At 37.2% G+C, this 25,901-nt stretch overlaps 1 protein-coding gene across 1 annotated transcript in view; it reads right to left on the reverse strand.

Annotated features, from left to right (window-relative positions):
- EPRS1 (glutamyl-prolyl-tRNA synthetase 1) overlaps nucleotides 1-25,901 on the reverse strand; it is a 97,841-nt gene that overhangs the window by 53,388 nt on the left and 18,552 nt on the right. Inside the window, exons 6-15 of the mRNA XM_023203715.2 lie at nucleotides 24,709-24,803; nucleotides 19,486-19,612; nucleotides 18,611-18,803; nucleotides 16,338-16,509; nucleotides 14,022-14,255; nucleotides 13,029-13,113; nucleotides 12,480-12,539; nucleotides 5,139-5,249; nucleotides 1,458-1,594; nucleotides 368-575 (exon numbers count right to left, since the gene is read on the reverse strand). Of these exons, the coding sequence (XP_023059483.1) occupies nucleotides 368-575; nucleotides 1,458-1,594; nucleotides 5,139-5,249; nucleotides 12,480-12,539; nucleotides 13,029-13,113; nucleotides 14,022-14,255; nucleotides 16,338-16,509; nucleotides 18,611-18,803; nucleotides 19,486-19,612; nucleotides 24,709-24,803 (1,422 nt within the window). The remainder of the gene's footprint in view (nucleotides 1-367; nucleotides 576-1,457; nucleotides 1,595-5,138; nucleotides 5,250-12,479; nucleotides 12,540-13,028; nucleotides 13,114-14,021; nucleotides 14,256-16,337; nucleotides 16,510-18,610; nucleotides 18,804-19,485; nucleotides 19,613-24,708; nucleotides 24,804-25,901) is intronic.

Here is a 25,901-nt window from a genome sequence, read left to right on the forward strand (position 1 = left end):
GGTCAGATTTGAATCCCAACTCTACTATTTACTGTTTGTCCTCAGGTAAGTTACTTAACCTCACTGTGCTTCAGTTTCTATCATTTATAAAATGGAAACATTACTTACATCTTTTTTTTATTTTTATTTTTGGTAGAGCCTGTTGCCCAGGCTGGTCTTGAACTCCTGAGCTCAAGCAATCCACCCACCTTGGCCTCCCAAAGTGCTAGGATTATAGGCATGAGCCACCATGCTCAATCAATTTACATCTGTTGATTTAAATAAAATTCTACACATCTTATCCATTTTATCTGAGGATCCGAAATATATAAAATTTAATTCTAAAGAAAAATTTAAAAGATGAAATATGGTTTCTTTGGAAGGTTACCTTACTGTTTTTGTTGACATACTGCTTAAAGTCCTCATCTTTTCCTAGCACTGGCTTTGTGATCAAGTGCTCATAAGTGACACAGATTGCTGGAACAGGAAGAGCATGTGTAGTTTCTGCAAGCCAAGTGATCTTAGTGGTTTTCTTGTAGTCTTTGTTTTCCAAATTCAGCTTTGCATCAAGAGATATGATTTTTCCATCTGTATTTCTAGATAAAAGATTAAAAGTATTCAAAGAAATATTAACCACAGCTGCCATAAATTCACTATTTTATTCTATAATAATTATTTTATATTATTGAAAAATAATTTATTTTGTAATAAATGGATAAGAAATTTTCTTTGGAAAAATTCCAAATTAAACATTTATTTGAGCTCCTAATATGCCAGACATATACTGGTTAATACATAAATACACCATAATCACTGCCATTGTGATACTAATAATCAACTAGAGAACAGATTCACATATAATTGATGAAGAACATGTAAATATTTATTAACTTAAAGTCACCTGCATTAAGCATTATAAAATCTGAATTACTATGTTTAAAAACATTTGGCAGTTACTTGCAATCATATGTAATAACAGTGCAATTAAGATTTCCGAGTTTGCATAAATCAATCTTCAGCATACTATGTTTCGTTTACAGAATCTGAAGATCAAATTCGTAAGTGTAGCACATTATAGTAACTAGAAAGTCAAGTTCATTATTAACCAATTTTAAAGTAAATTTTAGTATAAAGATTATCTTATACATATAAATTCTGTCTAAAAGATCCCCATGTCAGGCAACTGTATAGAGTCCCTTTTCATCATGTAATTTCTCACTAAAGCATTACAACTATTTTTTATATCCAGATGTTGTAATTTTCATCACCACAAATAAAAGACATCTTGATAGCCTGTTAATAAACTGAAGCATATATGGAAAAAAACTTAATTAGTGTCCAGAATTTGCAGTAGCTACGTCTGGCAGATTTACCAGTCAGCAACATGTATAGGTCTGAATTTGATAATGTTTAATAAGTAAATACAAATAAAATGCTTTTCTCCCATGTTTATTTGAAAACAAACAAGAAGTTCTTACTTGTGTATTTTTGTAATGTTGAGGTTGCCCCAATTTATAAATGTAACCATCTCACCCTCTGAAAAAGTCTCTGCATCAGCACCTTCAACAAAAACTTTGGGACTATACCACACAGGCTTCAAGCCAACCTCGGGATTCTGATTGACAAAGAAAAGCAGAGTGTCTGTTGAAACAACAACTTATTGAACCCAGTATGCAAATTTATAAATTCATTCTATTCTTTAACCACACAAAAGTCTTCTGTGTTACTAAACTGTTAGCAGTTCATTGCTGTATTAGGAAGAAAATGCTTTACTCTTTCTCCATCTATGTATTTTAACATAAACATATTCCCAATTCTGTTCTTACCATTTAAACAATACATACTTGGCCTCAGTAGAAATTAACAGTTTGAATTCCAGCTCTGTCACATCAGATCAGCAACCTGACCACTAATATTAATGAAATTAGATAAGGTAGCCTGCCCCTAAGATTACTTCCAGCCTAAAAGAATCATTCATTGATTTCATAGCTAAGACAGTATAATTTATCTCTTAGTATCTCTTCAACTAGAATCTGCTTCCTATCCTTAGAATCTCACTGCTTCGCCAGGTGCGGTGGCTCACACCTGTAATCCCAGCACTTTGGGAGGACAAGGTGGGCAGAGCACGAGGTCAGGAGATCGAGACCATCCTGGCTAACATGGTGAAAACCCGTCTCTACTAAAAATACAAAAAGTTAACAGGGCATGGTGGCACATGCCTGTAGTCCCAGCTACTTGGGAGGCTGAGGCAGGAAAATCACTTGAACCTGGGAGACAGAGGCTGCAGTGAGCTGAGATTGCACCATGGCACTCCAGCCTGGGCAACAGAGCGAGACTCTGTCCCAAAAAAATAAATAAATAAAAGATTCTCACTGCTTCTGCAGCAAAAGAGAAAATAAGTCATTCTTGACCAGTGGCTATGGGACATTATAGGACAACAGATGCCACCTGGAGGAAATTATGGACCTTTCAGATTTTAGAAGACAAACTTTAAAGAAAGTATTATCTATATAGATATAGATAAGTAAATTTTCTGCCTTTCCAGTGTGTATGATATGGAAAGAAAAAGAGATGAGGAGAATAAAAAGTACCATAATTTCAGTTTTTACTTGGCAGAATTTTTTTTTAAAAAGTGCAAGAAGGCCTTTTGAAATAAACATTAACCAGCATGTGTTTAACAACTATTCAATGAATTCACCAATGCATTTGAGAAAAATCAGTATGTTTTAACAACCGATAACATATTAAGCTTAGAATAGAATACTAACCGGCTAAATATAAAACACTTTGCGAGGGAAATGTTATATGAAAATTCCACAGAGCAAACTGAGTAATCCAGTCACAATTTAAGAGTGTGCTTCCTTAACAATTAGTTCTTATTTTTAGCAATGAGCAGTACTTAGTGATTTAATTTTTTAAATTTTATTTGAGGTAGGGTCTTGCTCAGTCACCCAGGCTGCAATGCAGTGGTATAGTTATAGCTTACCGCAGCCTTGAACTCCTGAGCTCAAGTGATCCACCTACCTCTGAGATTACAAGCAGGAACCATAATGCCTGGCTAATTTTTTTATTTTTCATAGAGACAGAGTCTTGCTACATTGACCAAGCTGGTCTCGAACTCCTGGCCTCAAATGATCTTCCCACCTCCACCTCTCAAAGTGCTAGGATTACAGGCATGAGCCCCCAGCCTAGTAATTTAATCTAACCTATCTGACTACAACTGTCATTTTAATAAACAAGCACTCTTCAAAACTATTATTCTCATGATTCAAATTTTAAAATATTCAGTATGCTTCAGATTTATGCTAACTGTACAGTAGGTGACATGGCAGATCAGATACTACTACTTACCTGGTCAAAACAATCAGATGTAAAGAAAGGCAAACCCAAATCAATCTAGTAAACACACATCCCAAATCTTATTAGGATTCAAATCTTTCAAATTAAAAAGTAGCTAATGACATACATGGGGAGACAATCAATCATATAAGGCTACAATTTAGAATATGTATAGCTCTTTGCAATGCATATCATCTTATATGTAGGTTAGTTTACCAGCACAGTTATAAGCTTGGTTACTAGTATATGAGTTAGTCTGTGAACATAATTTTCAGTATATAATAACGTTTTTTATAGACAACTTGTAAAAGCTGAAATAAAAGAACTCTTTCACCAGCCTAGACAACATGGTGAAACCCTGTCTCTACAAACACCAGCCTGGGCAACATGGTGTAACCCTGTCTCTACAAAAATGTACAAAAATGAGCCAGGTGTGGTGGCATGAACCTGTAGTCCCAGATATTCAGGATGCTGAGGTGGAAGGATCACTTGAGCCCAAGATAGAGGATGCAGTGAGCTGAGATCACGCACCAGAGCAAGGATCATCTCAAATTAAAAACAAAACAAACAAACAAAAAACCTTGTTTTACTTCAAAATTGTCAATTAAGCAGTCATGAGAATCTGGGATGACCATGGCTTAACAAAGAAGTACTCTATGGTACTTGTATTTAAGATTTCTATTCAGGGCTGGGCACAGTGGATCATGCCTGTAATCCCAGTATTTTGGGAGGACGAGGCAAGCAGATCATTTGAGGCCAGGAGTTCAAGACCAGCCTGGCCGCCAACATGGCAAAACCCCATCTCTACTAAAAATCCAAAAATTGCCAGGTGTAGTGGTGCACACCTGTAATGCCAGCTACTCAGGAGGCTAACACATGAGAATCACTTGAACCCGGGAGGCAGAAGTTGCAGTGAGCCAGAATCATGCCACTGCACTCCAGCCTGGGCCACAAAGCGCAACTGTCTCAAAAAAAAAAAAGAGAAAAAAAAATTCTATTCAGAATTTAGATGGATACTTCACTTATACTTTCCAAACAGAGGAAATGGCAGTGTAAGAGACTCTGAAGTCAAGCTGTGATTCCACAACAGTAGGTGTAATGTTTTGGCTTAAAGACAAAGGTGACAGTGAATACCCTAGTTAATAGAGAATGTGCCTCAGATTCCATATAAAGATAGGAGTTTGAATTATAACTCGTCTTTCAGAATTACTCTAGGAAGAGATAAATTCTCATTACACACTAATATGCTAACTCTATAGAATAAAAAATAAGCACCAACTGGCATAACAGTTCTGTGTGATGTACTGTGGATTGTTACTAAAATAAACTTCTTTAAGGCAAAAAATCCACAAAAAGTTTTACTTCAATTAGTGTCAAATCCCGACAAACAATGTTGAACAGAAAATCTTCTTGGCTGGGCGCAGTGGCTCACGTCTGTAATTACAGCACTTTGGGAGGCTGACGCAAGCAGATCATGATGTCAGGAGATTGAGACCAACCTGGCCAACATGGTGAAACCCTGTCTCTACTAAAAAATGCAAACATTAGCTAGGCGTGGTGGCGGGTGCCTGTAATCCCAGCTACTCAGGAGGCTGAGGCAGGAGAATCGCTTGAACTCGGGAGGCGGAGGTTGCAGTGAGCCGAGATCGCCCCACTGCACTCCAGCCTGGAGATACAGCGAGACTCCGTCTCAAAAAAAAGAAAAAGAAAAAGAAAATCATCTCAAAATCATGCCATTGCCATGAAAGCACATCTTCCTTTTTATTTCCTGCTCCTTCTTTTAGCAGAGAGAAACACATTGGTGAAACTGTAAGAGTGACCTTTGGGTGTTTGGCTACTTCTTTCATCTCCTCCTGAGCTTCAGGTACATTCACTGGGATCACTTCTTTCTTCAGTAATGCAACATATCGTGGAGCCACTGGGTCAATAACCTGCAACAAATACATCCTCATGTTAAAACACTGAGATATCTTATAGAGCACCATAAATACAATAAATAATAGCACAGGAATACTAACTGGCATTTTTGTTACTGCATTTACTAATTTTTTTTCATCTGTCAACTCTTTTCTGATATTTATCATCAAGCAGAAAAAAGAGAAACAACTGTAAACCAAGACTACACGAAGGATTTAGACTTCTTTCACAAGAATAGCTACTGGCAGGTGAAAAGAAATCAATTAAAGAATAATATTAGAGTTATTTTGAAAATAATTTTAAGATCTGATATTAGAAGGTAAGGAAAAGTTATCCAGTGGGGTTGTATCTTAATCCTAAAGGTAAATGTGATATTTAATTTTATAGTCTGGAGAAGTCCATCTTAAGAGAATACAGATATTTTTGTTTCAGTATTGTTTTCTTTAATCAGTGTTAGGGTAACACATCACCGTCAAAAGCAGAATAGCATTCAGTCACTATAATAAGGCAATTCTATAGATTAAAAGTATAAATGGTATTTCTACTATATGCTATATATAGAGGTCACTATATATAGACCAATATATTCTCAGTATATTCCCAGTACCTAGGCTAGGGCCTGTCTCATACAGGTTATCAATAAATATTTGCAGATTGACTGAATAAATGGTCATACACATTATGCTCTAACCTATTCTACTTCCAAATCAGTAGTAGCATCCCCTTCTGGAGCTGATGTATTTTTCTCACGTCACAGTTCAGTGTAAAATTACTCATGATGACCAATCACAAGAGCAATGTTTAGACATTATATATAAAGCACATGTGAGAAAAATGTATATGAAAGCAAAAAGAGTCAAAAAGCTAAGTAATACAAGTTATTTTTTCTCATTAGAAGAATGCAGAAAATGGTGGTGTAATTAAATTTGTTTTTATTTTTCCATCGTTACCATTATTGGGTCAGTTTTTTTGTCAGTGTTGAAGATAGTTTTCAGCTTCTGAAAAGAATATCGTGGAAATTCTGAATGAACTCAGAGAGGAAGCCATTGTCAGAGAGGTCATTCATGCAAAGTTTGAAAAGCTATTTAACTTCTCCTCATCTGCTAACCCTCATCTGCTTATATTTCATGCTAATACTAAATCAGTACCAGCCTTTCTCAAGTTTACTGTTTCATTCCTTCCTCGAGGCTTAAAGGTCATTCTTATCAGTTAACGATTTCCCCTTTCAGCTTCTACTGGGCTGGAATAATCAAAGATTTAATTCATGACTGGCTACTCAGCTCAGCATTTAAGTCAGTAAGATACAATTTCTTTTAAAAAGCTGAAACTAGACAATCCTGCCCAAGAAACTTAGTTCATTGCAGCTGCTTCCTCAGCTGACAAAAGGAACAGAAGAATGTTTCCTATACTTGACTAATTTTAATCATCACTTGGGGCAGTTGTCAGCACAGATTCTGAGACAACTTACCGCCGAAAAAATTGTAATTTTAATGGTCTGAAGTAAATTTCAGAAATCTAATTTTTAACAAGCATTCCATAGGATGGTTAGGATCAGGCATATTTGGGAAACTTGGATTAAAAGACTTAAAAGGTATTTTTAGCTCTAAAAATATGCAATTCTAAAAATCTCTGGATCAGTGGTTTTCAAATTACTCCAAAGAGTCCTAAAGATTTCAAAGAGGTGCCCTAGCAGCACTAAGTGGAGGTGGAAGGACCAGAGGGCCTCCTGATCCCCTTCACATACTTCAACCAGAATAGCTATGTTTTTGTTTTATTTATTGGGGTTTAATTTTCAAGAAAACTTTCACTGGAAGGAAGTCTCCTTATTTGCGGAGTGGGGAGAGAAGTCTCCATATACTTTATTAGCTGGGAACAGATGCAAGAGGGTTGAGATGAGAGTTCGGGAAAACTATATTATACTACTGAAATACACACATTTTAAAACTAAAGCAGTCAATAAGGGTTCACAGAGATTGATAACAGCTCTAAAATGAACATCTTAAACCTGTGACTCTTCTGCCTTGACTGAAAAGTTAAAATCTTAACACTTAAGTAAAAGCAAGAAGAAAATTAGTGAGGCTAATGCAAAGTAAGCTCTTGAAATGTCTCCTACTACTATCAAGGAAAAAACTATTTATAGATATATTCCATTTAACTATGATACAGAAAAATAAAGTACTAAATTCCTATCAAGATGAAAACTCAGGCTAAGAAAAAAAGGATCACGGTATTGTCGAAGGGATACTGTGATAACTAATCACACGTCTCCTTTCCCATCATCCATTTCTCTCTTTTCTTTACCATGTAAAGTTCACTCCTAAAATAAGGCTCTTTCTCCAAAGAATCATGCAAACAAATCTAGCTAATTTTTTTTAAACAAAAGCTGCTTTAAAAAAAAAAAAAAAAAAAAAAAGCTAAGTTAGTTAAGAGTAGGAGAATGTCCAAAGAATGATGATTTAGCTCTGCAAGTAACATTTAACTTCACAACTCCATGGCGCTAAATTTTGTTAACCGATGCTTCACTTAAATCTTACCTGCAGAGCTTGAGAAGAAAGATAGAGCAAGCTAGAAAACAACAAAGCAGTAATTAGAGGTTGAGTGTGCCATGAACTCTAAATAAGAGGGATATGTACCTTAAGTAAGTTGAGAATGGGTTTCAGTGTATGAAGACATCATGAGAGTCAGCAATAGAAACAAAAAGTAATGATCAGAATGATTTCCTTTTCACTACCAGTTGTCTAAAAACAATACTATGTTTTAAAGACAGTGTTTAATGATTAAAGATCTCGCAGGATTTAGGAGAAAAAAAGCAGACTGAAAATACTCATCAACTTTCACCCTTTCCCAACCGCCCACTTAAAAGAAATAAAGGTTTTGTTTTGTTTAAAGGCACAAATCCAGAAGGATTAATACAATAAAAGAAGAGAAGGCTGGGCACGATGGCTCACGCCTATAATCCCAGAACTTTGGGAGGCCGAAGTGGGCGGATCGCCTGAGGTCAGGAGTTCAAGACCAGCCTGACCAACATGGTGAAACCCTGTCTCTACTAAAAATACAAAATTAGCCAGGCATGGTGGCGGGCACATGTAATCCCAGCTACTTGGGAGGCTGAGGCAGGAGAACTGCTTGAACCCAGGAGGTGGAGGTTGAAGTGAGCCGAGATTGCACCACTGTACTCTAGCCTGGGCGACAGAGCGAGACTCCACCTCGAAAAAAAGAAAAAAGAAGAGATAACAGCAACAAAATTCTGGAAGCTGAAAACATAGAAGCATCCCCTCTCCGCTCCATATAACCAGGCAACAGCCTCTCCTCTACCTTGACAAAAGAATGGAAGTTTACTCTGTGAGTAAGAGGGTATCTAGATCCTGGCAGATACCAGAAAGAGCCAAAGGAAAGGGTACTGCACGAGAGACAAGAGGAATAAGTGAATGTATGATAGTAGATGTATAAAACCCTCAGCAGTCTTCTCCCATTTGACTCCAAAACCTGGCAGCCAGATCTTCACACTTCAGGAAGGCGATTCAATGAAGCCCCTCTGGGAAAACTGCCTAATCCTTGAGAAAAGATATAAAATTACTGACATGGAATTTCTCCAACAAACTAGCCCAGCCAGATCATTGTATAGTGAAGCTCAGTTGAAAGCCCAACTCTCATTCTTCAGGCTTCCAATCACTCTTTATTTCCCCACATTAAACATAAGCAGATAACCAAGGCTCTAACCAGACATCTGAGAAATGCCTTTAATGTGAAAGAAACCAAAATAAACAAACTGGGGAGAAGAGACACTACTCTGCAAAAAACCCTACTAGTAATACCATGAAATAAGAATAGAAAGTTATTTTGAAAATTCAGAGAAGAGAAACACTGGAACTATAATAGCATAAATAAAATTCAACAGAAAGGTGGGAAGATAAAAATTAAGTAGATCTGTGATAAACCAAAAGACAAGAAGGAAAATAAGACAGAAAACAAAACGAGGGTACCAGTCTAGGAGGCCCAGCATCTTCCCAAGAAGAGTTCCAGAGAGAAGAAATACGTAATAGAGAAGAAAGAAAAAGAATTCAAAGCCAGGCACAGTGGCACACACCTGTAATCCCAGCACTTTGGGAGGCCGAGGCGGGTGGATCACGAGCTCAGGAGTTCAAGACCAGCTTGGCCAAGATGGTGAAACCCCGTCTCTACTAAAGCTACAAAACTTAGCCAGGTGCGGTGGCAGGCACCTGTAATCCCAGCTACTCAGGAGGCTGAGGCAGTAGAATCGCTTGAACCCGGGCAGCAGAGGTTGCAGTGAGCCAAGATCGTGCCACTGCACTCCAGCCTGGGCGACAGAATGAGACACCATCTCAGAAAAAAATAAAACAAAAGAGAAAAGAAAAGACAAGAGAAAGAAAATAAATGACAGAAAGGGAAAGGGAAAGGGAGAGAATTCAAGAAAATTTCCCAGAACTGAAGGAATGAGTTTCCAGACTGGAAGCCATATGTTCCTCCAATGGATGTGGATAAAAACAGACCCTCACCATGGCCTATCATCACGAAATTTCAGACAAAAAACACAGGTCAGATACAAGGTTTCAAAAATTTTCTTCATCCCATGCTCCCCTTGTCAGGGAGCTACCAGAGGTCTAGAGTAGGACTGAGTGTCCAAAGAATGATGTATTACCTTCAGGAAAGCAAGAAGGTAATATAAAAAAAAGATCCAAGAATGGGGCAATGTTCTGTAATGTCCATTACAGAACAAAAGCAAAGGGAATCCCTAGGAAGATGAAGAGACCTAGGAAGATAGCTGTGCCTCAGAAGCCAATGGGCCATGAATCTAAATCAGGTTACAGAGCAGCACAGAAGCCTCTGGCAGAGATGTCTCCAAAATGAAACTCAAAGTACACCTAAGGCATCTGAATATCTTGGTGGGAAATTTCCACATCTTGTGGAGACAGAAAAGTATGCAGGGGTGCTGGGCGTGGTGGCTCATGCCTGTAATCCCAGAACTTTGGGAGGCTGAGGTGGGCGGATCACGAGGTCAGGAGTTCCAGACCAGCCTGGCTAACATGGCGAAACCCCATCTCTACTAAAAATACAAAATTAGCTGGGTGTGGTGGTGGACGCGTGTAATTCCAGCTACTCGGGAGGCTGAGGCAGGAGAATCGTTTGAACCAGGGAGATGGAGGTTGCAGTGAGCCCAAATCATGCCATTGCACTCCAGCCTGAGGCAAAAAAAATTTTTTTTTTTCTTTTGAGACAGGGTCTCACTCTGTCACCCAGGCTGGATTGCAGTGGTGTGATCAGGGCTCACTACGGCCTTGATCTCCTGGGTTCAAGTGATCCTTCCAACTCATCCTCCCGAGTAGCTGGAACTACAGGCATGCACCACACCAGGCCCAGCTAATTTTTTTTTTTTTTTTTTTTGGAGAGATGGGGTCTCACTATGTTGTCTAGACTGGTCTCAAAATCCCAGGCACCGGTGCTCCTCCTGCCTTAGCCTTCCGAACTCCTGGGATTAGAGGCATGAGAATCTGGCTTTTTTTTTTTTTTTAACAGAAAAACATAAGCAAATGAGAGGGAGAGACAAAGCAAGACAATCAACTACAAGCAAACCAAAAAGTTAGGAGAAAAAGGCCAAATTATTTATCTTCCATCATGGGAAATCAACTAATATGTCTAAACATAACTAAAAAAGTAGTAACATATATTTCATTCAGCAATATAAGCAATAGGCCGGGCACAGTAGCTCACGCCTGTAATCTCAGCACTTTGGGAGGCAGAGGCGGATGGATCACAAGGTCAGGGGTTTGAGACCAGCCTGGCCAACATGATAAAACCCCATATCTACTAAAAATACAAAATTTGGCCAGGCATGGTGGTACATGCCTATAGTCCCAGCTACTCAAGAGACTGAGGCAGGAGAATCGCTTGAAACCAGGAGGCAGAGGTTGCAGTGAGCCTAGACTGCGCCATTGCGCTGCAGCATGGGTGACAGAGCAAGACTCTGTCTCAAAAAAAAAAAAAAGAAAAAAAAAAGAGAGAAAGAAATATAAGTAATAAATACCAAAAGAACTATATAGAAGAAATGAAAGTGCTTTCTCCAGGGAAACTATGAAAGAAGACAGAGGAAAGTGTTGTTCATCTTAACAGACCCTATAGAACTATTTGACTACAGTAAAATATATTTCAGATATCTGAAGTGTCCATGCTTAACTTTATTAAAACTTAAAATCATTAAAAATTGTATTGTTAATGAAAAGTACACCAACGTTAACTTTGCCAGCAAATTCTACTCATATTTATTATTAGTAACTGCAGCAACAGAAAGAACCAATTAACAATTCCTTTATGTATCAAAAACTAAACACGAAAGACCAAAATAAAACAAATTCAAGACACATGCGAAACAAGCAACTATTTCTTGAGGCAAGACATCAGCACCATCAAGCAGCAATCCCAAATAAGAATTTACAGAACACAATCACAGAAACCATAATTTAAAACATGGCATTTGAATGATTTGCCTTATTATAGTGTCCAAGCATCTGCTTTCCAATTAGTAATTAACAATATCAGTAGGCAGTGTTCCTCATTTGACTTTAAGAAACAGTTAAAAAAAAAAAAAAGCTGGATTCAGTAGGACAAAGGAACTGTAATTAATGAAACTTCAATACAACTCAATGAAATATATACTTTTAAAACTCTATGTCCTCGCAGCACACAAGGGAATGGGGTAGAATGGGGTTATCCCAATATTCCCTTTGGCACTAAGAAAACCAGAGGACATGGTTTTTAACACTAGAAATAATGCATTTTCAATACGTTTGTATAAGCAAGTCTTTTATATACATGTGATTGTGCTTCAAAGCCATATAACATCTCAGGTTTTAACATGTAATATGCTAAAAGCTATGTTTAAGGCAAATAAAAGCATTAAGTAATACCTTCTTACAGAGAGCTCGCAGCTTGAAAGCAGAAAAATGAAATGCAGAGTGTTCATAAAAAATTTAAGGATAAAACTATTACTGTTCCCCATAATTCCAAGTTTGTTTGTTTCAATCACTGTTACTTATTTCGAATAGTTAATAGACTTAATTAATGCTCTTCATGTATTTAAAAAAGGAAAACATTCCATTTTCCTGAAAGTCTGCAAAATGTTAATATTCTTCACAAACTTTTCTCTACCATGAGCACAGTAATGACTTCTACTTGTACATTATTTGGGACTTAGGCATGAGAAAAGAAGACAGAGTTAAAATATATACCTTTTTGTTAAATGCCCAGATTTTGTCCCACTCCATGTTCACAACTGAACGTGAGGAGCCCTAAAAAACAATAACATGATTTTAAGGGCAAGAAGTATTAATTAGAACTTTACCTTTATTTCATGCTAAGCATGTTTAGAAAAAAAAAAAAAAAAAAAAACTCGATAAATACTTACAAGTTTACTTCCAGTGAAATGTAAAACTCACTGTATACAAACGAATTTGGTTACCCTTAACAGTTCACTGCAAAGGTTCAGTCTACAGACTGGTCACAGTCAAGTCATATAATTCACTGCTAAAAATACTTCAGCTGCCTTAGTCCAAACCTAGCATAGAAGTTTAGGACATTTTCAATTTTTCACTATTATAAGCAGTGATAAACTTTTTTTTTTTTTTTAAAGTTTATTAAAAAAAAAAAAAATCTGCCCTTGGCTCGTAAGGCACAAACAAGAAATAGAAAGAACAACAGAGATAATAAAGACCAAAGGGACAGTAATAGAAGTACCTGAAATTTCAAACAGAGAAGCTGGAAAAGAAACTATAACGCACCTGAGCAGCAATAAACTGTTTCAGTCCTTCAACTGTCATCCCTCTTCTCAGTACACCACGAACTGTAGGAAATCTTGGGTCATCCCTGGAAATATGTACATTTTAAGTACCAGGGAAATGTTGTAATGTGTAGATGTGGAGAGTAGAAGATACTTAATGAATAATAAATTATATTCAGCTTGTTAAACATTTGGCTAAGAGCTGGTTATACGAATTAGGTAGATTGCAATACCAGTAAGCCCAAGTTCAAGGAAGAGGATAACTGCTGACTTGTCAAATACTGCAGTAAAATAAATTCACCACTGCAAACAGTAGAAGCACATTTGGAAAAAAAGACACAATGGTGACATTTTCAAATATGGAAATCCCACGCATTAATACATTTTTATTTAACAAACATTTTCAAGGTCCCTATTCCACACAGGACCATGAGAATCAGAAAAAAGATGGTATCCTGTCATTCACAAATGAATGTACTTTATAAAGCCCTTTGGAATAAAACAAAATATATGTAGGAAATAAATATTTTGCAGGGTTTGCAAACCTCGGTAAGTATGCAGTAATACCCTTTTAATGGAGCTCAAGATAAACTTTTACATCTTCACTTCGACTCAAGGGTATTTTGACCTTCTTGGGACCTAGCCAAAAAAGAAAAACCTCAGCCTCAGTAGAGAGTAGAGATCAGTAACAAAATACACCAATGACCAGAAAGTCAAAATTATTTTTCTATTAAATGCTAAAACCTGCAGAGGATGTGCCCTCTTGTGTGTTTTTCATTCCATGATCCCCAGTGGGCACTCCGTATCTGTGGCATTAAAACAAGAAGCGGAAGCCCTAATGCACTGATTGAGAAGAAGACAAGAACCAAGAATTCTATATGCCTATCCATTCCCCCTCCTCCCGATCGCCTTCCCTATCTCTCAAGCAGTTTAAAAATCACTGATAACTACTACGTCCTTACTTCTTGTTAATTTTAAGTAACATTAAACATACCATCCATCTACTAGTCCTTCATTGACAAACCATGTGAGTTTTCTTTTGGATAGCACTGTGTTGTTGAGATTTAGCCGACTATATTCCCAAATATATGGTTTTCTTATGCCTAAAGCTTGAATAATCCAGTAAAACTGCTCATCTCTGTCATGGTATTCTGTTGTTCTCAGGGCATGCGTAACACCTTCGATGCTGTCAACTATGGGGCAGGCAAAATCATATGTTGGATAAACACTAGAAAAAAAGAAAATAAAAATAAATAAAACATTTTACCCTTTCCCTCTTAGATTAGGCATTATAAACAACAATACTAATTTAAAATATAATTCTTTACAAGTTAAGAGATTCTTAAAAACCAAAAGGTTTTATGACTCATAATATTCAAAGTATATCAGAACATTATCAGCCTTTGAGAACAATGAGTCAGGTATCAACTTAGCAGTCAAACAAAAAAGCAAATTTGCAACTTAATACAAAATTAGGTATTGGTTTGGCAAATTGTATAATCATAATATTTCTGTAATGGCCAATGTATGGCATGGTAGGAAGCAATAAACAATACATGTAATAATTTTAAGGAAATTTAGCTTTTGAACATCTTTTTTTTTTAAGACTGAGTCTCACTGTCTTGAGTAATCCCTTACTCAAGTAAATCCCTAAGAGTCTTAAAAGTAGTCAAACACACTCAAAAACAGTGCTCCATTCACTGTGTAAAAGAAAAAAAAAAAAAAAAAAAACGATAAAAGACCAGAAAATCATTACGTTAAAATTACATTTAAGATGAAATAGTCTTAAGAACAGTTTCTAAGATAATGTATACAATTTATACGCAGTATCAATTTGAATTAAAAAAATACATACATATTAGTGCAAATATGCTTCCTTTCTTTTTTTTGGAGACAGTTTCACTCTTTTACCAAGGCTAGAGTACAGCAGTGCGATCACAGCTCAGTGCCGCCACCACCTCCTGGGTTCAAGTGATTCTCAGTCTCCCGAGTAGACGAGATTACAGGCATGTGCCACCACGCCTGGCTAATTTTTGTATTTTTTTTAAAGTAGAGATGGGGTTTCACCATGTTGGCCAGGCTGGTCTCAAACTCCTGGCCTCAAGTGATCCACCCGCCTGGGCCTCCCAAAGTGCTGGTATTACAGGCATGAGCCACTGCATCCAGTCAATGCTTTCCTTTTTGTTTATCTAGAGACAGGGTTTCACTCTGTTGCTCAGGCTGGGGTGAAGTGGCATGATCACAACTCACTGTAACCTTGAACTCCTGGACTCAAGCATCCTCTTGCCTCAGTCTTTCAAGTAGCTAGAACTACTGATGCAGGCCACCATACCTAGCTAGTTTATTCTTTTTTTTTTTTTTAATTTATTTTTTTGGTAGAGACAGGTTCTTACTATGTTTCCCAGGCTGGTTTCAAACTCCTAGCCTCAAGAGATCTTCCCGCCTCGGCCTCCCAAAGTGTCAGCATTACAAGCATGAGCCACTGTGCCCAGCCATTATACATTGTAACCTTTAAGATACAACTTGATTAAGATGCTACTGCATTATGCTTTGCAATTATTTGATACTGAAAATGTGTATCCAAAGTCACTTTTCCAAATGTATTTAAAGGATTTGCTTAGTAAAACAAGGAGTAATCCTGGTAAAAATAGTATGTATGCACATATAATTACACGTGTGTTTGTCTATATATGGACAGACATGTCAGCACCCATGAGTTTAAAGCTGATTACATCAGCTAACCAAGTAATCATTTACATTTACCATTCTTTTCAGAAGTTTTAATTCAGCATTTATGTGTAGTAGGCTTCTTCAAAGTAATAAAAAATATATTTTATGGTTTACTTTATAAAGTAGGCTTTTTTTTTGGAAAAGGTGCATTTAAAACAAAGATCTGTTAACCTACAAATCCACATAGAAAACTAATCTAAACACATGTTACTTTCTTGTATTGTTCATACTTCTGGAAGTTTTCAATATTATTACTTTTAGGAATCAATTTGAGCAAAGTAGACTCAAAGTTTATTACAGGAAGCAAAGTATCTTCATCTAAAGATATACATCACAGTTTACCTAATCAATACAAAAAAAAGCAACTTTAGGCAGACTCAGGACTTTCACAGATACAAGTGATCTTAGAAATAATGTGGTATAACCTTAATTGACAGGTGAATAAACAGCCCCTGAAAAGCCACCAGCCAGTTAACCCATGAATGAACAAAAGGCTTGACTATTTTGCTTCTACTCCATGTTTACAGATCAAAACAAAAGCACAGAAGGTCACCTAGCATATTGAAGGAGATATACTTACTTGTATTTATTTCCAGTTCTTGGATGTGGTTGAATTTTGCAGCGATAAAGGGTTGGATCTCTCATGCATCCGTTGTTACTACTCATGTCAATTTTTGCTCGCAAACAACAAGACTGACCAAACTGGCTCCCTTTTTTCATTTCTTCCCACATTTGTAGATTCTTCTCAATAGCTTTAAAATGATAATTATATTACAGTTAACTCATCTGGTGAAACTGAAATTATTCTTATAGTGCTATAATTTGACATAAAATTTCATGTTCTTGTTTTATAACCACCCTGTGTTAGTTTAAAAACACTGTAATAGTTCCAGTATCCAGCACCAAGAGCAAATGCATCATTTTTTAATGAAAGATGTTTCACAATACATTTAGGAAATACCAATATGTTTTAGAAAAGATAACACTAATACATTCCACTCATGTAGGTTTTTTTTTTTTTTTTTTTTTTTTTTTTGAGACAGAGTCTGGCTCTGTCGCCCAGGCTGGAGTACAGTGGCCAGATTTCAGCTCACTGCAAGCTCCGCCTCCCAGGTTTACGCCATTCTCCTGCCTCAGCCTCCCGAGTAGCTGGGACTATATGCGCCAGCCACCTTGCCCGGGTAGTTTTTTGTATTTTTTTAGTAGAGACGGGGTTTCACCGTGTTAGCCAGGATGGTCTCGATCTCCTGACCTCGTGATCCGCCCGTCTTGGCCTCCCAAAGTGCTGGGATTACAGGCTTGAGCCACCGCGCCCGGCCCCACTCATGTAGGATTAATTAAGCATAAAAAAAAAGTACAAGGCCTGAAGGCTCCGCTCACCAAGTGTTTCCCTTCCCATCATGGCACAATGGGCCAGCCCCTTCTCTTCTCATCTCCCTCAAATTTAACATTCTGCCTTTAAAGCAGAAGCATTCTCTTCTTTTGCCACCTCATGCCTAAGGGACAGAATGGTTTGGTCCGGCCCTAAGGTCCCACAGACATTGGCACTACAGCCCGTGCCTGTCTAAAGAACACATCTCAGGCTGACAGTCTGAACTCATGGGCTCCCTGAAAGCCCCTTCATCATCCCAATGAGAAGCAGGATACTCTTGGATCCAAGAAAATAAGAGGTGATAGAAAACAGACAGTGATACAAGAAAGAACACAGTTTAATACTAGAAAAAAGGACTCCATATTCCAAGTGGCAAAGGTTCCACCTATATCACAATATCTAGCAAAAACCTGCCCCATATGCATACGAACTGTTAAACAATAATTTTCTGTGGAAGCTACTAGAAATATAAGACAATTGCCCTCAAAGAATCAAGATAGGTCTAAAGTTCTTTGGTTAGCCACCTTTGAAAATGTAGAAAACCTTTTCAAAATAAAAAGACTCATTATAACTATTTTAATTTACTAATACTTCCCAAATGTAACACTCAAGATTTAATATAGTGTGGTTCTGACAACATAATTACAGAATGAAAATAGCCCAATTTAGAAGTTCAGGAGAGAAGTCATGAATAAGAAAGATATGCTCTTTAGTCAAGTGACAGTTCAGAGATACAGGTTAGTACTGAGCTTATATTATATATTATATTCACATTTATCCACATGCCAAAAGGAAGACTTGGGTGACAACATTATCATCAAACATTGTATTATAGAAAGGCTAAGTATTTAAAGTAAGAAAACTGCAAAATGTTGCAGAAGGAATCCTTCAAATTGAATGAATACAATGCAAAAGACTACACACAATAAGTGAGATATGAAGGGCATATTCATATGTGGTTGTGATGTTAATAAAACAATAAGAACATAAAGATAGAGAAAGAAAAAAAGATTTCTAACACAAATGAGTCATATACCCAAATATGTTTAAACTAGCAGCTTTTCCCTGGCACGGTGGCTCACACCTGTAATGCCAGCACTTTGGGAGGCCAAAGTGAACAGATCACGAGGTCAGGAGTTCGAGACCAGCCTAGCCAATATGGTGAAACTCCGTCTCTACTAAAAATACAAAAATTAGCAAGGTGTGGTGGTGCGCGCCTGTCGTCCCAGCTACTTGGGAGGCTGAGGCAGAAAAATCAGTTGACCCAGGAGGCAGAGGTTGCAGTGAGCCCAGATTGTGCCACTGCACCCCAGCCGGGACAACAGAGTGAGACTCTGCCTCAAAAAAAAAATAAAAAATAAAAAATAAAAAAAAAAAAAACAAAACAAAAAAACCAGCAGCTTTCACAAAAAAGAAATCACATTCAACTAAAGAAGCCGAATATAAGAATATCAATTAAAACATAAAACAATGTGCCTTACGGTTTTTTCTATGTTTGGATTCTATCCTCTGCTCACGTTCTGCTTTCATCTGTTCAGCAGGAGTATCATCCACATAAGCCTTTCCTTCTTGAATTAGCTTCTCTGCATACTTCATTATAGTTTCAAAATGATCCGAAGTATAAGTAAATTGATCTGGTTTGATATGCAACATTGCAACATCTTCCAAGATAACCTATAATAAGAAACCAAAATAACCATCGGTATATCTTTTGCATTTTTTCGTGCATTTTCAACCCTTGATACTGCATTTAGGCAAATGTAATATAAACCATCAGTCTTATTTAGCCTGAAAATGGTTCTGGAAGTTACATGATATTAGATCAAAAAAGAAAAAAGAGATAGATACTCATTACATTAGCCTCCAAATTTCCAGCTGAGAAAGCTGATCTCATGATGGAGTTTTCCATTTACTTTGGAAAAGCTGGTCATTACCGGGAGAACTGACAATCATTTGCCCTCTCTTTGTATATACACTGCCATACTTCTGAATAAAGATAAGAGGCTAGGAAACTTTCACATTTTCCAATACCTACTTAGTGTTTATTTCATTCATAAACTTAAGATTATATGACCAAAAAACCTGCCTCCAGTGACCAATTCATTTAATAAATTGGTATTATAGGAAAACACATCATTCAGGTAAATTCTATAAATGGGGAAAAGAAAAATAAATTTTAAGTTTTTTGGTATGGGAGCTCGACATTTCTTGGCTTAGGTCTCAGACATGGAATATATAGATAGGGAAAAAAGTAGCTATGAGAACAAAATTTATTTTTATACCATGAAGGTATTAGGTAATCCTGTAACTTTAATTAACTTTTCTGACAAAGGGTCATCACTACACTTTTAATTACCTTCTCAAAATCTTCCTTTTCTTTTTCAGGATTTGTGTCATCAAATCTCATGATCAGTTTCCCTTTAAAGTTAACCTGGTAGTGCTGGTTCAGAAGAGCAGCTTTTGCATGCCCAATGTGTAAGTAACTAAAACAAAAACATTTCACAAAGAAACTCATTAACATGTTTTAACTAAATACTTAAACTTAACCTTTTTGAGGAGATGAGAACTAAACAAAAATCCTTCCAATTGGTACCCAAGTCATATTTTATTTTCTAACAAAAAGTACTGTGATAGAAAATCTGACCCTGACAGGAAGAAAAAAAGACTACACCATATATAAAACAATTATAAGAAACAACTTTATATGAAATATCTCACAGAGGGGACAAGGTATTTACAAACATTGCAACCTTAAGGAGACTCTCCTTTTTCTTTTTATCAAAAAGAATGGTAACTTAACTAAAGTAAAGCTGCTTCAAAATTGTTTCCAATGCTACCTTCCACTGTTTGTCTTTAATAAGACCTGCTACTACTGAGAACTGGGTGCCCACCTATGCCACTGGAGAGAAGCTCTTCTGAGACTGTCACTGTGATGGCTAAATGAAAAAAGCACATGACAATTAGTAAAAGTCACTTTACTTCTCTAGGCTTTGGGTTTTCTCAGATGCTAAAATAAAAAAATTTTTTTTTTGAGACAGAATCTTGCTCTGTCACCAAGGCTGGAGTGCAGTGGCACGATCTCGGCTCACTGCAACCTCTACCTCCCAGGTTCAAGTGATTCTCCTGCCTTAGCCTCCCAAGTAGCTGAGACTACAGACACGCGCCACCACGCCCAGTTAATTTTTGTATTTTTAGTAGATACGGGGTTTCACCATGTTGGATGGTCTTGATCTCTTGACCTCATGATCTGCCTGCCTTGGCCTTCCAAAGTGCTGGGTTTACAGGTGTGAGTCACCATGCCCAGCCAAAAGAGTATTTTTTCACTTTAATTTTTTAACTTTTATTTTAGGTTCAGGGGTATATGTGAAGGTTTGTTATAGAGGTAAACTCATGTGAGGGAGATTAAAACTAAAAGAATTTTAACTAAATAATCCCAAAGGTCTCATCAGTACCAACACTCATTGAATCAGAATCTGCAAAAAGACTGTTCTGCTGTTCCTATGAGCAGCTGACAATTGTAAGGAAGAATATAGATCAGAGGCACTGTTGATAATATTACACATCAAGATCCTCCTTCTATCAAGTACATGAGTAAAAGAAAAGATGTTACACCACTATGTTGAAATACAGTTGACTGGGCTGGAAACAAGGCATGAAGCAAGGAAATTTAATCAGCTTTCACCAACTTGTATTAGTTTCAAATTATAATGATGGTTAGCAGTTGCACAGTTTTTTTATTGTTGTTATTTTTCTGTTGTTTTTTTATTTTGAGATGGAGTCTCGCTTTGTCGACCAGGCTGGAGTGCAGTGGCGCGATCTCCGCTCACTGCAAGTTCTGTCTCCTGCGTTCATGCCATTCTTCTACCTCAGCCTCCCAAGTAGCTGGTACTACAGGTGCCCGCCACCGCACCTGGCTAATTTTTTGTATTTTTAGTAGAGATGGGGTTTCCCTGTGTTAGTCAGGATGGTCTCGATCTCCTGACCTCATGATCTGCTCACCTCAGCCAGCAGTTGTACAGTTTTAAGACAGTTACCTAGTTTCCCACACAGTTTTGATCTCAGTTGACATCACTATGGGAGGGGGGAAAAGTACAACCTCTTGTATGAATTTATATCATTTTTAAATCAATCAAGTTTTTAAAAGTCATTAGCATCCCAGATCAATGATTCAACTTTAAGAAGGGCTTGGGCCAGGCACGGTGGCTCACGCCTGTAATTCCAGCACTTTGGGAGGCGGAGGTTGGCGGATCACAAGGTCAGGAGTTCAAGACTAGCCTGGCCAACATGGTGAAACCCTGTCTCTACTAAAAATACAAAAGTTATGTGGGCGTGGTGGTGGGCGCTTGTAATCTCAGCTACTCGGGAGGCTGAGGCAGGAGAATTGCTTGAACCTGGGAGGCAGAGGTTGCAGTGAGCCAAGATCGCACCATTGAACTCCAGCCTGGATGAGTGCGAGGCTATGTCTCAAAAAAAAAAAAAAAAAAGACAAAAGGGAGGGTTTATACACAAAGGCTAATGCAAACAAGTACAATGCAATGTATTTACGGCTATTCAAAACTACCTACATATAATAAAGGGCTGAGGCCGGGCATGGTGGCTAAGACCTGTAATCCCAGCACTTTGGGAGATCGAGGCAGGCGGATCACCTGAGGTTGGGAGTTCAAGACCAGCCTGACCAACATGGTGAAACTCTGTCTCTATTAAAAGTACAATAAATAAATAAATAAATAAAATAAAAATAAAAAAATAAAGGGCTGTGATATCCCCAGATGAAATCTTAGATCAGAAAAGAGACAGTAGGGAAAAACTAACAAAATCCCCAACAAGGATGGAGTTTAATTAATAATATATTAATATTAGTTCATTAGTTGTGACAAATGTACCACAATAATGTAAAATGTTAATATTAGGAAAAACTGGGTGCAGGGTACATGGGAACTTTCTGTACTATCTTTGCAACTTTGTGTAAATCTAAAACTATTCTAAAATTAAAAATGTATTAAAAATAAAACTAAATGAAGGGCCATAAATTCCCAGGAAGAAAAATACTGTGATGTACTTTTAACTGAGGGTGTTGTGCCCAATAACATGTTATAACCATTGTCAAGAAGAGACTAACAACCAGTACCTATTATTTTACAGTTAATGTGCCTGGCTTTAAAATAAAGAAATTAAGAAAGGTGATGAGATCAAAACATTATTTCAAAAATGTTATTTCTAAATCTGAAATAATGTCTGCAGGTCTAAGAATTCCAAACCCGAAGAAAGCTAAGAGGACTATAAGTCACAAGACAACTAAAATCATCAGTTAAAAAGTCAATCTATATCAGAATAGCTAAACACACACACACACACACACAAAAGAATCATGCTGCATGAGTTAGCAGTGATGCTGAATTGGGCTTCTGCCACATGTTAACAGATACATGTAGTATAATTTTTAATTATATGGATTCTAGACCCAGATGGTAGAGGTTTGAGCTTGGCAAGTTACTAAAACGTTGTATGAATCTGTTTCCGAAACCATTTGTAAAACAGAGATAACAATAGTGCCTTCCTTAGAAGGCTGTTGGGATTAAATAAGTTATTATAAGTAAAGCACGTGGTAGCATCCATACATAATAGGTGCTATGTATATGTTAGCTAAGAATAAGAATAAAAGGGTAAGCCAAGCCTTCTGGCCTTTCATTTAAGACACAGAAAAGAAAAAAAGAAAAAATAGTAATTAAAGAAAAACTCTTTAACAGTATAAGAAGAGATGATCAAAATTATGCATAGTAAGAAAAACTAAATAATGATTTATATTCCAAATCTCAAAGCTGTCTCATGAGCATAGTCTCTGAAACTGATATAATTTATAACAAAAAATATTTTATACTGTAAATATACAAACATGGGGAACTCACTATTCCAAGAAGTGACAGTGACATGAAATATGAAAAGATGCAAACAAGACAAATGTTCAAGTGGTACAGCTACAAATGGCCACTGCCAAAAAAAAAAAAAAAAAAAGGTAGCTTTTATAGACAATTAAGGTCACCATACAACAGGACAATCATGACCTCTCATACCAAGTGCACAGTAGCAGAATACTGGACGGCAGGAACCCAGGATGTCTATAGGTATTAAACCATGTAAGGTAAGTATTATTTATAACTGAACCCACTTAGTCAATTACCAATCAACCATTTAATGATCAAGTCTGTGAATTTTCCAGAGTCATCACTTCTGTTTCATCTCCTTCAATCTACCCTTTATTTCACCTACTGAATCAGCAAACATAGAAAAGCAGAGACAAAAATGTGAAATTCTGGAAGTAATTTTACTGTTAATGATGCTTATGAAATAGTTAGTGAAGAAGTATTAAATACAAAGTTAAAAGAAAATTGTTTCTGTATTTTCCAGTTTCTACTGTGTACTACATAAGGGTGAGAACTGCATTATGGTGATAGAATACAAAATCTTAAAAAATTAAATTTGGAAATCTTAAATTTGGAAAAAATAATCACCTCAATTATAAACATGGCAGAACATTTTCCTAATGGTTAATTTTCTAGGTGAGGCTAACTGCTTTAATAAGAGGTATTTTATTATATTAATATCATTGGAAGGACGCTATTATAAAGCTTGTCCAGTATGCTTCAAATAGGATGACAAGTGTGCAAAGACAAAGACTTCATTTTCAGCCCTGGGGAATGGTGGGTAAGGCCTGAAGCAGCCCCAGCCTGGTGACCACCATACAGAACCGTCTTTTTCCCTAATGAGCTATTCAAATACTACTTTCCATGGGTGCCAAGAGAAAAAGGGGTTGGGAAACCTAATGGAAAGAAAGGAATAAGAACAGGCTTTTCAGGACTCCCCTTCCTTTATTTGGGGGAAAAAAATAACTTAAAAACACTGCTGGTTGGGCACGCCTGTAATCCCAACACTTTGGAAGCCCGAGGCGGGCAGATCACGAGGTCAAGAGATAGAGACCACAGTGAAACCCCGTCTCTACCAAAAATACAAAAAAAAAAAAAATTAGCCAGGCGTGGTGGTAGGCGCCTGTAGTCTCAGCTACTTGGGAGGCTGAGGCAGGAGAATGGCATGAACCCAGGAGGCAGAGCTTGCAATGAGCTGAGATCGTGCCACTGCACTCCAGCCTGAGTGACAGAGTAAGACTCCTTCTTAAGAAAAAACAAAACAAACAAACAAAAAATGCTATCATAACTTCAACTGCTAATTAAAAGGACTGCTCAGGGTACAAACACAAATCCAATTAAATGAAAGCCCAAAAATCTAAAACTAAAAATGAAATTTAAGGCTTTTTATTTGTGGATATTTTATTAATTACATTTACAGTTCTGTCAGGATAAAATTAAAATGTCTCTTTTACTAAGTTCACAAACTAAAACTACAAATTAAATCAACATTAACAATAATGTAAAAACTATTAAGATGTTTAGAATTTTACCTATCACAATTAAAATCTTATGTTCTTCTATAATATTAACCTATTAATACTTTAAGTATTTAAGCACTGTTTTAAAGCCTTCCCACTAAATACATTCAATTATAAATGTGAGTTACATTTTCTTACCCACTAGCCTCTGGAGGAAATCTGACGGTAACCTTTCCCATCTCCGCACCTGGAAGCTCAACAAATTTCCCAACATCTTGCTTTTTCTCAGGTGCCTGAAAAACACAACCACCATCACAACAAAAAGTCTTATGGTTAAACGTCTAAGAACACACTCATTCAACAAATGTGTCAGGCACTACACACACTGGTTATGAAAAACATGACGACTAGAACATCATCCCTATACTTGAGGGTGCAAAATCTGGATAAGAATATAACTAAAACCAAATACCAGTAATAGAGATATGTTCAGGGTGCTGTTAGATCACTCAGTTGAAATTAATCAGCAATATCTAGGTTTATCAGGAAAAGCTTAAAAGGCGTTAAGAAACAAGCTGGACCTCAAAGATAAGTAGAAATGTATCAGATGGAGAGTATATGGGATGCTGGGTACGGTGGTTCATGCCTGTAATCCCAGCACTTTGGGAGGCCAAGGAGGGCAGATTACCTGAGGTCAGGAGTTTGAGAACAGACTGGCTAACATGGTGAAACCCCATCTCTACTACAGTACAAAAATTAGCCAGCCGTGGCAGCGTGCACCTGTAGTCCCAGCTACTCAGGAGGCTGAGGCAGGAGAATCGCTTGAACCCAGGAGGCGGAGGCTGCAGTGAGCCGAGATCATGCCACTGCACTCCAGCCTGGGTGACGAGCAAAACTCCGTCTCAAAAAAAAAAGTAGTGCAATGTCCATGAAAAGTTAGGAATGCATATTGGGTGGGTAGGGAAGGAAGCTGAAATAGATTAAGTCAAAAACACAGAGGACCTTTTAAGTTTGGCTTTTAAGTTTTAGGCAATGGGGAGTCAGTCCTCAGGGATAACAGGACCATGGATTTGTGTTTTCTAAAGTGATACCCTGAACTAGAGAAAGATGAGACAAAAGGAAGTTTAGTTATGAGATTACGGTATTAAACCAAGCAAGGAATAATTAGGCCTCAACAAAGTGTGATAGCACCAAAGAAGGACAGAAAACAAATCTACACACATGAGAAGTCATAACAGGGCTCGTTGAGTAAATGTGAAAAACAGTGAAGGATGAGTAAAGATTTGCAGCCAAAACAACCGAGTGGATTGTGCTACCTTTATCCAAGTAGACAGTAGTTTTCAAATTTTACATTAGAAAATCTTAATTAAATCAAAACTTTACAACACATT

This window comes from Piliocolobus tephrosceles, chromosome 1 (genome assembly GCF_002776525.5).
Source record: "Piliocolobus tephrosceles isolate RC106 chromosome 1, ASM277652v3, whole genome shotgun sequence".
In the NCBI taxonomy this organism is placed as follows: Eukaryota; Metazoa; Chordata; class Mammalia; order Primates; family Cercopithecidae; genus Piliocolobus; species Piliocolobus tephrosceles.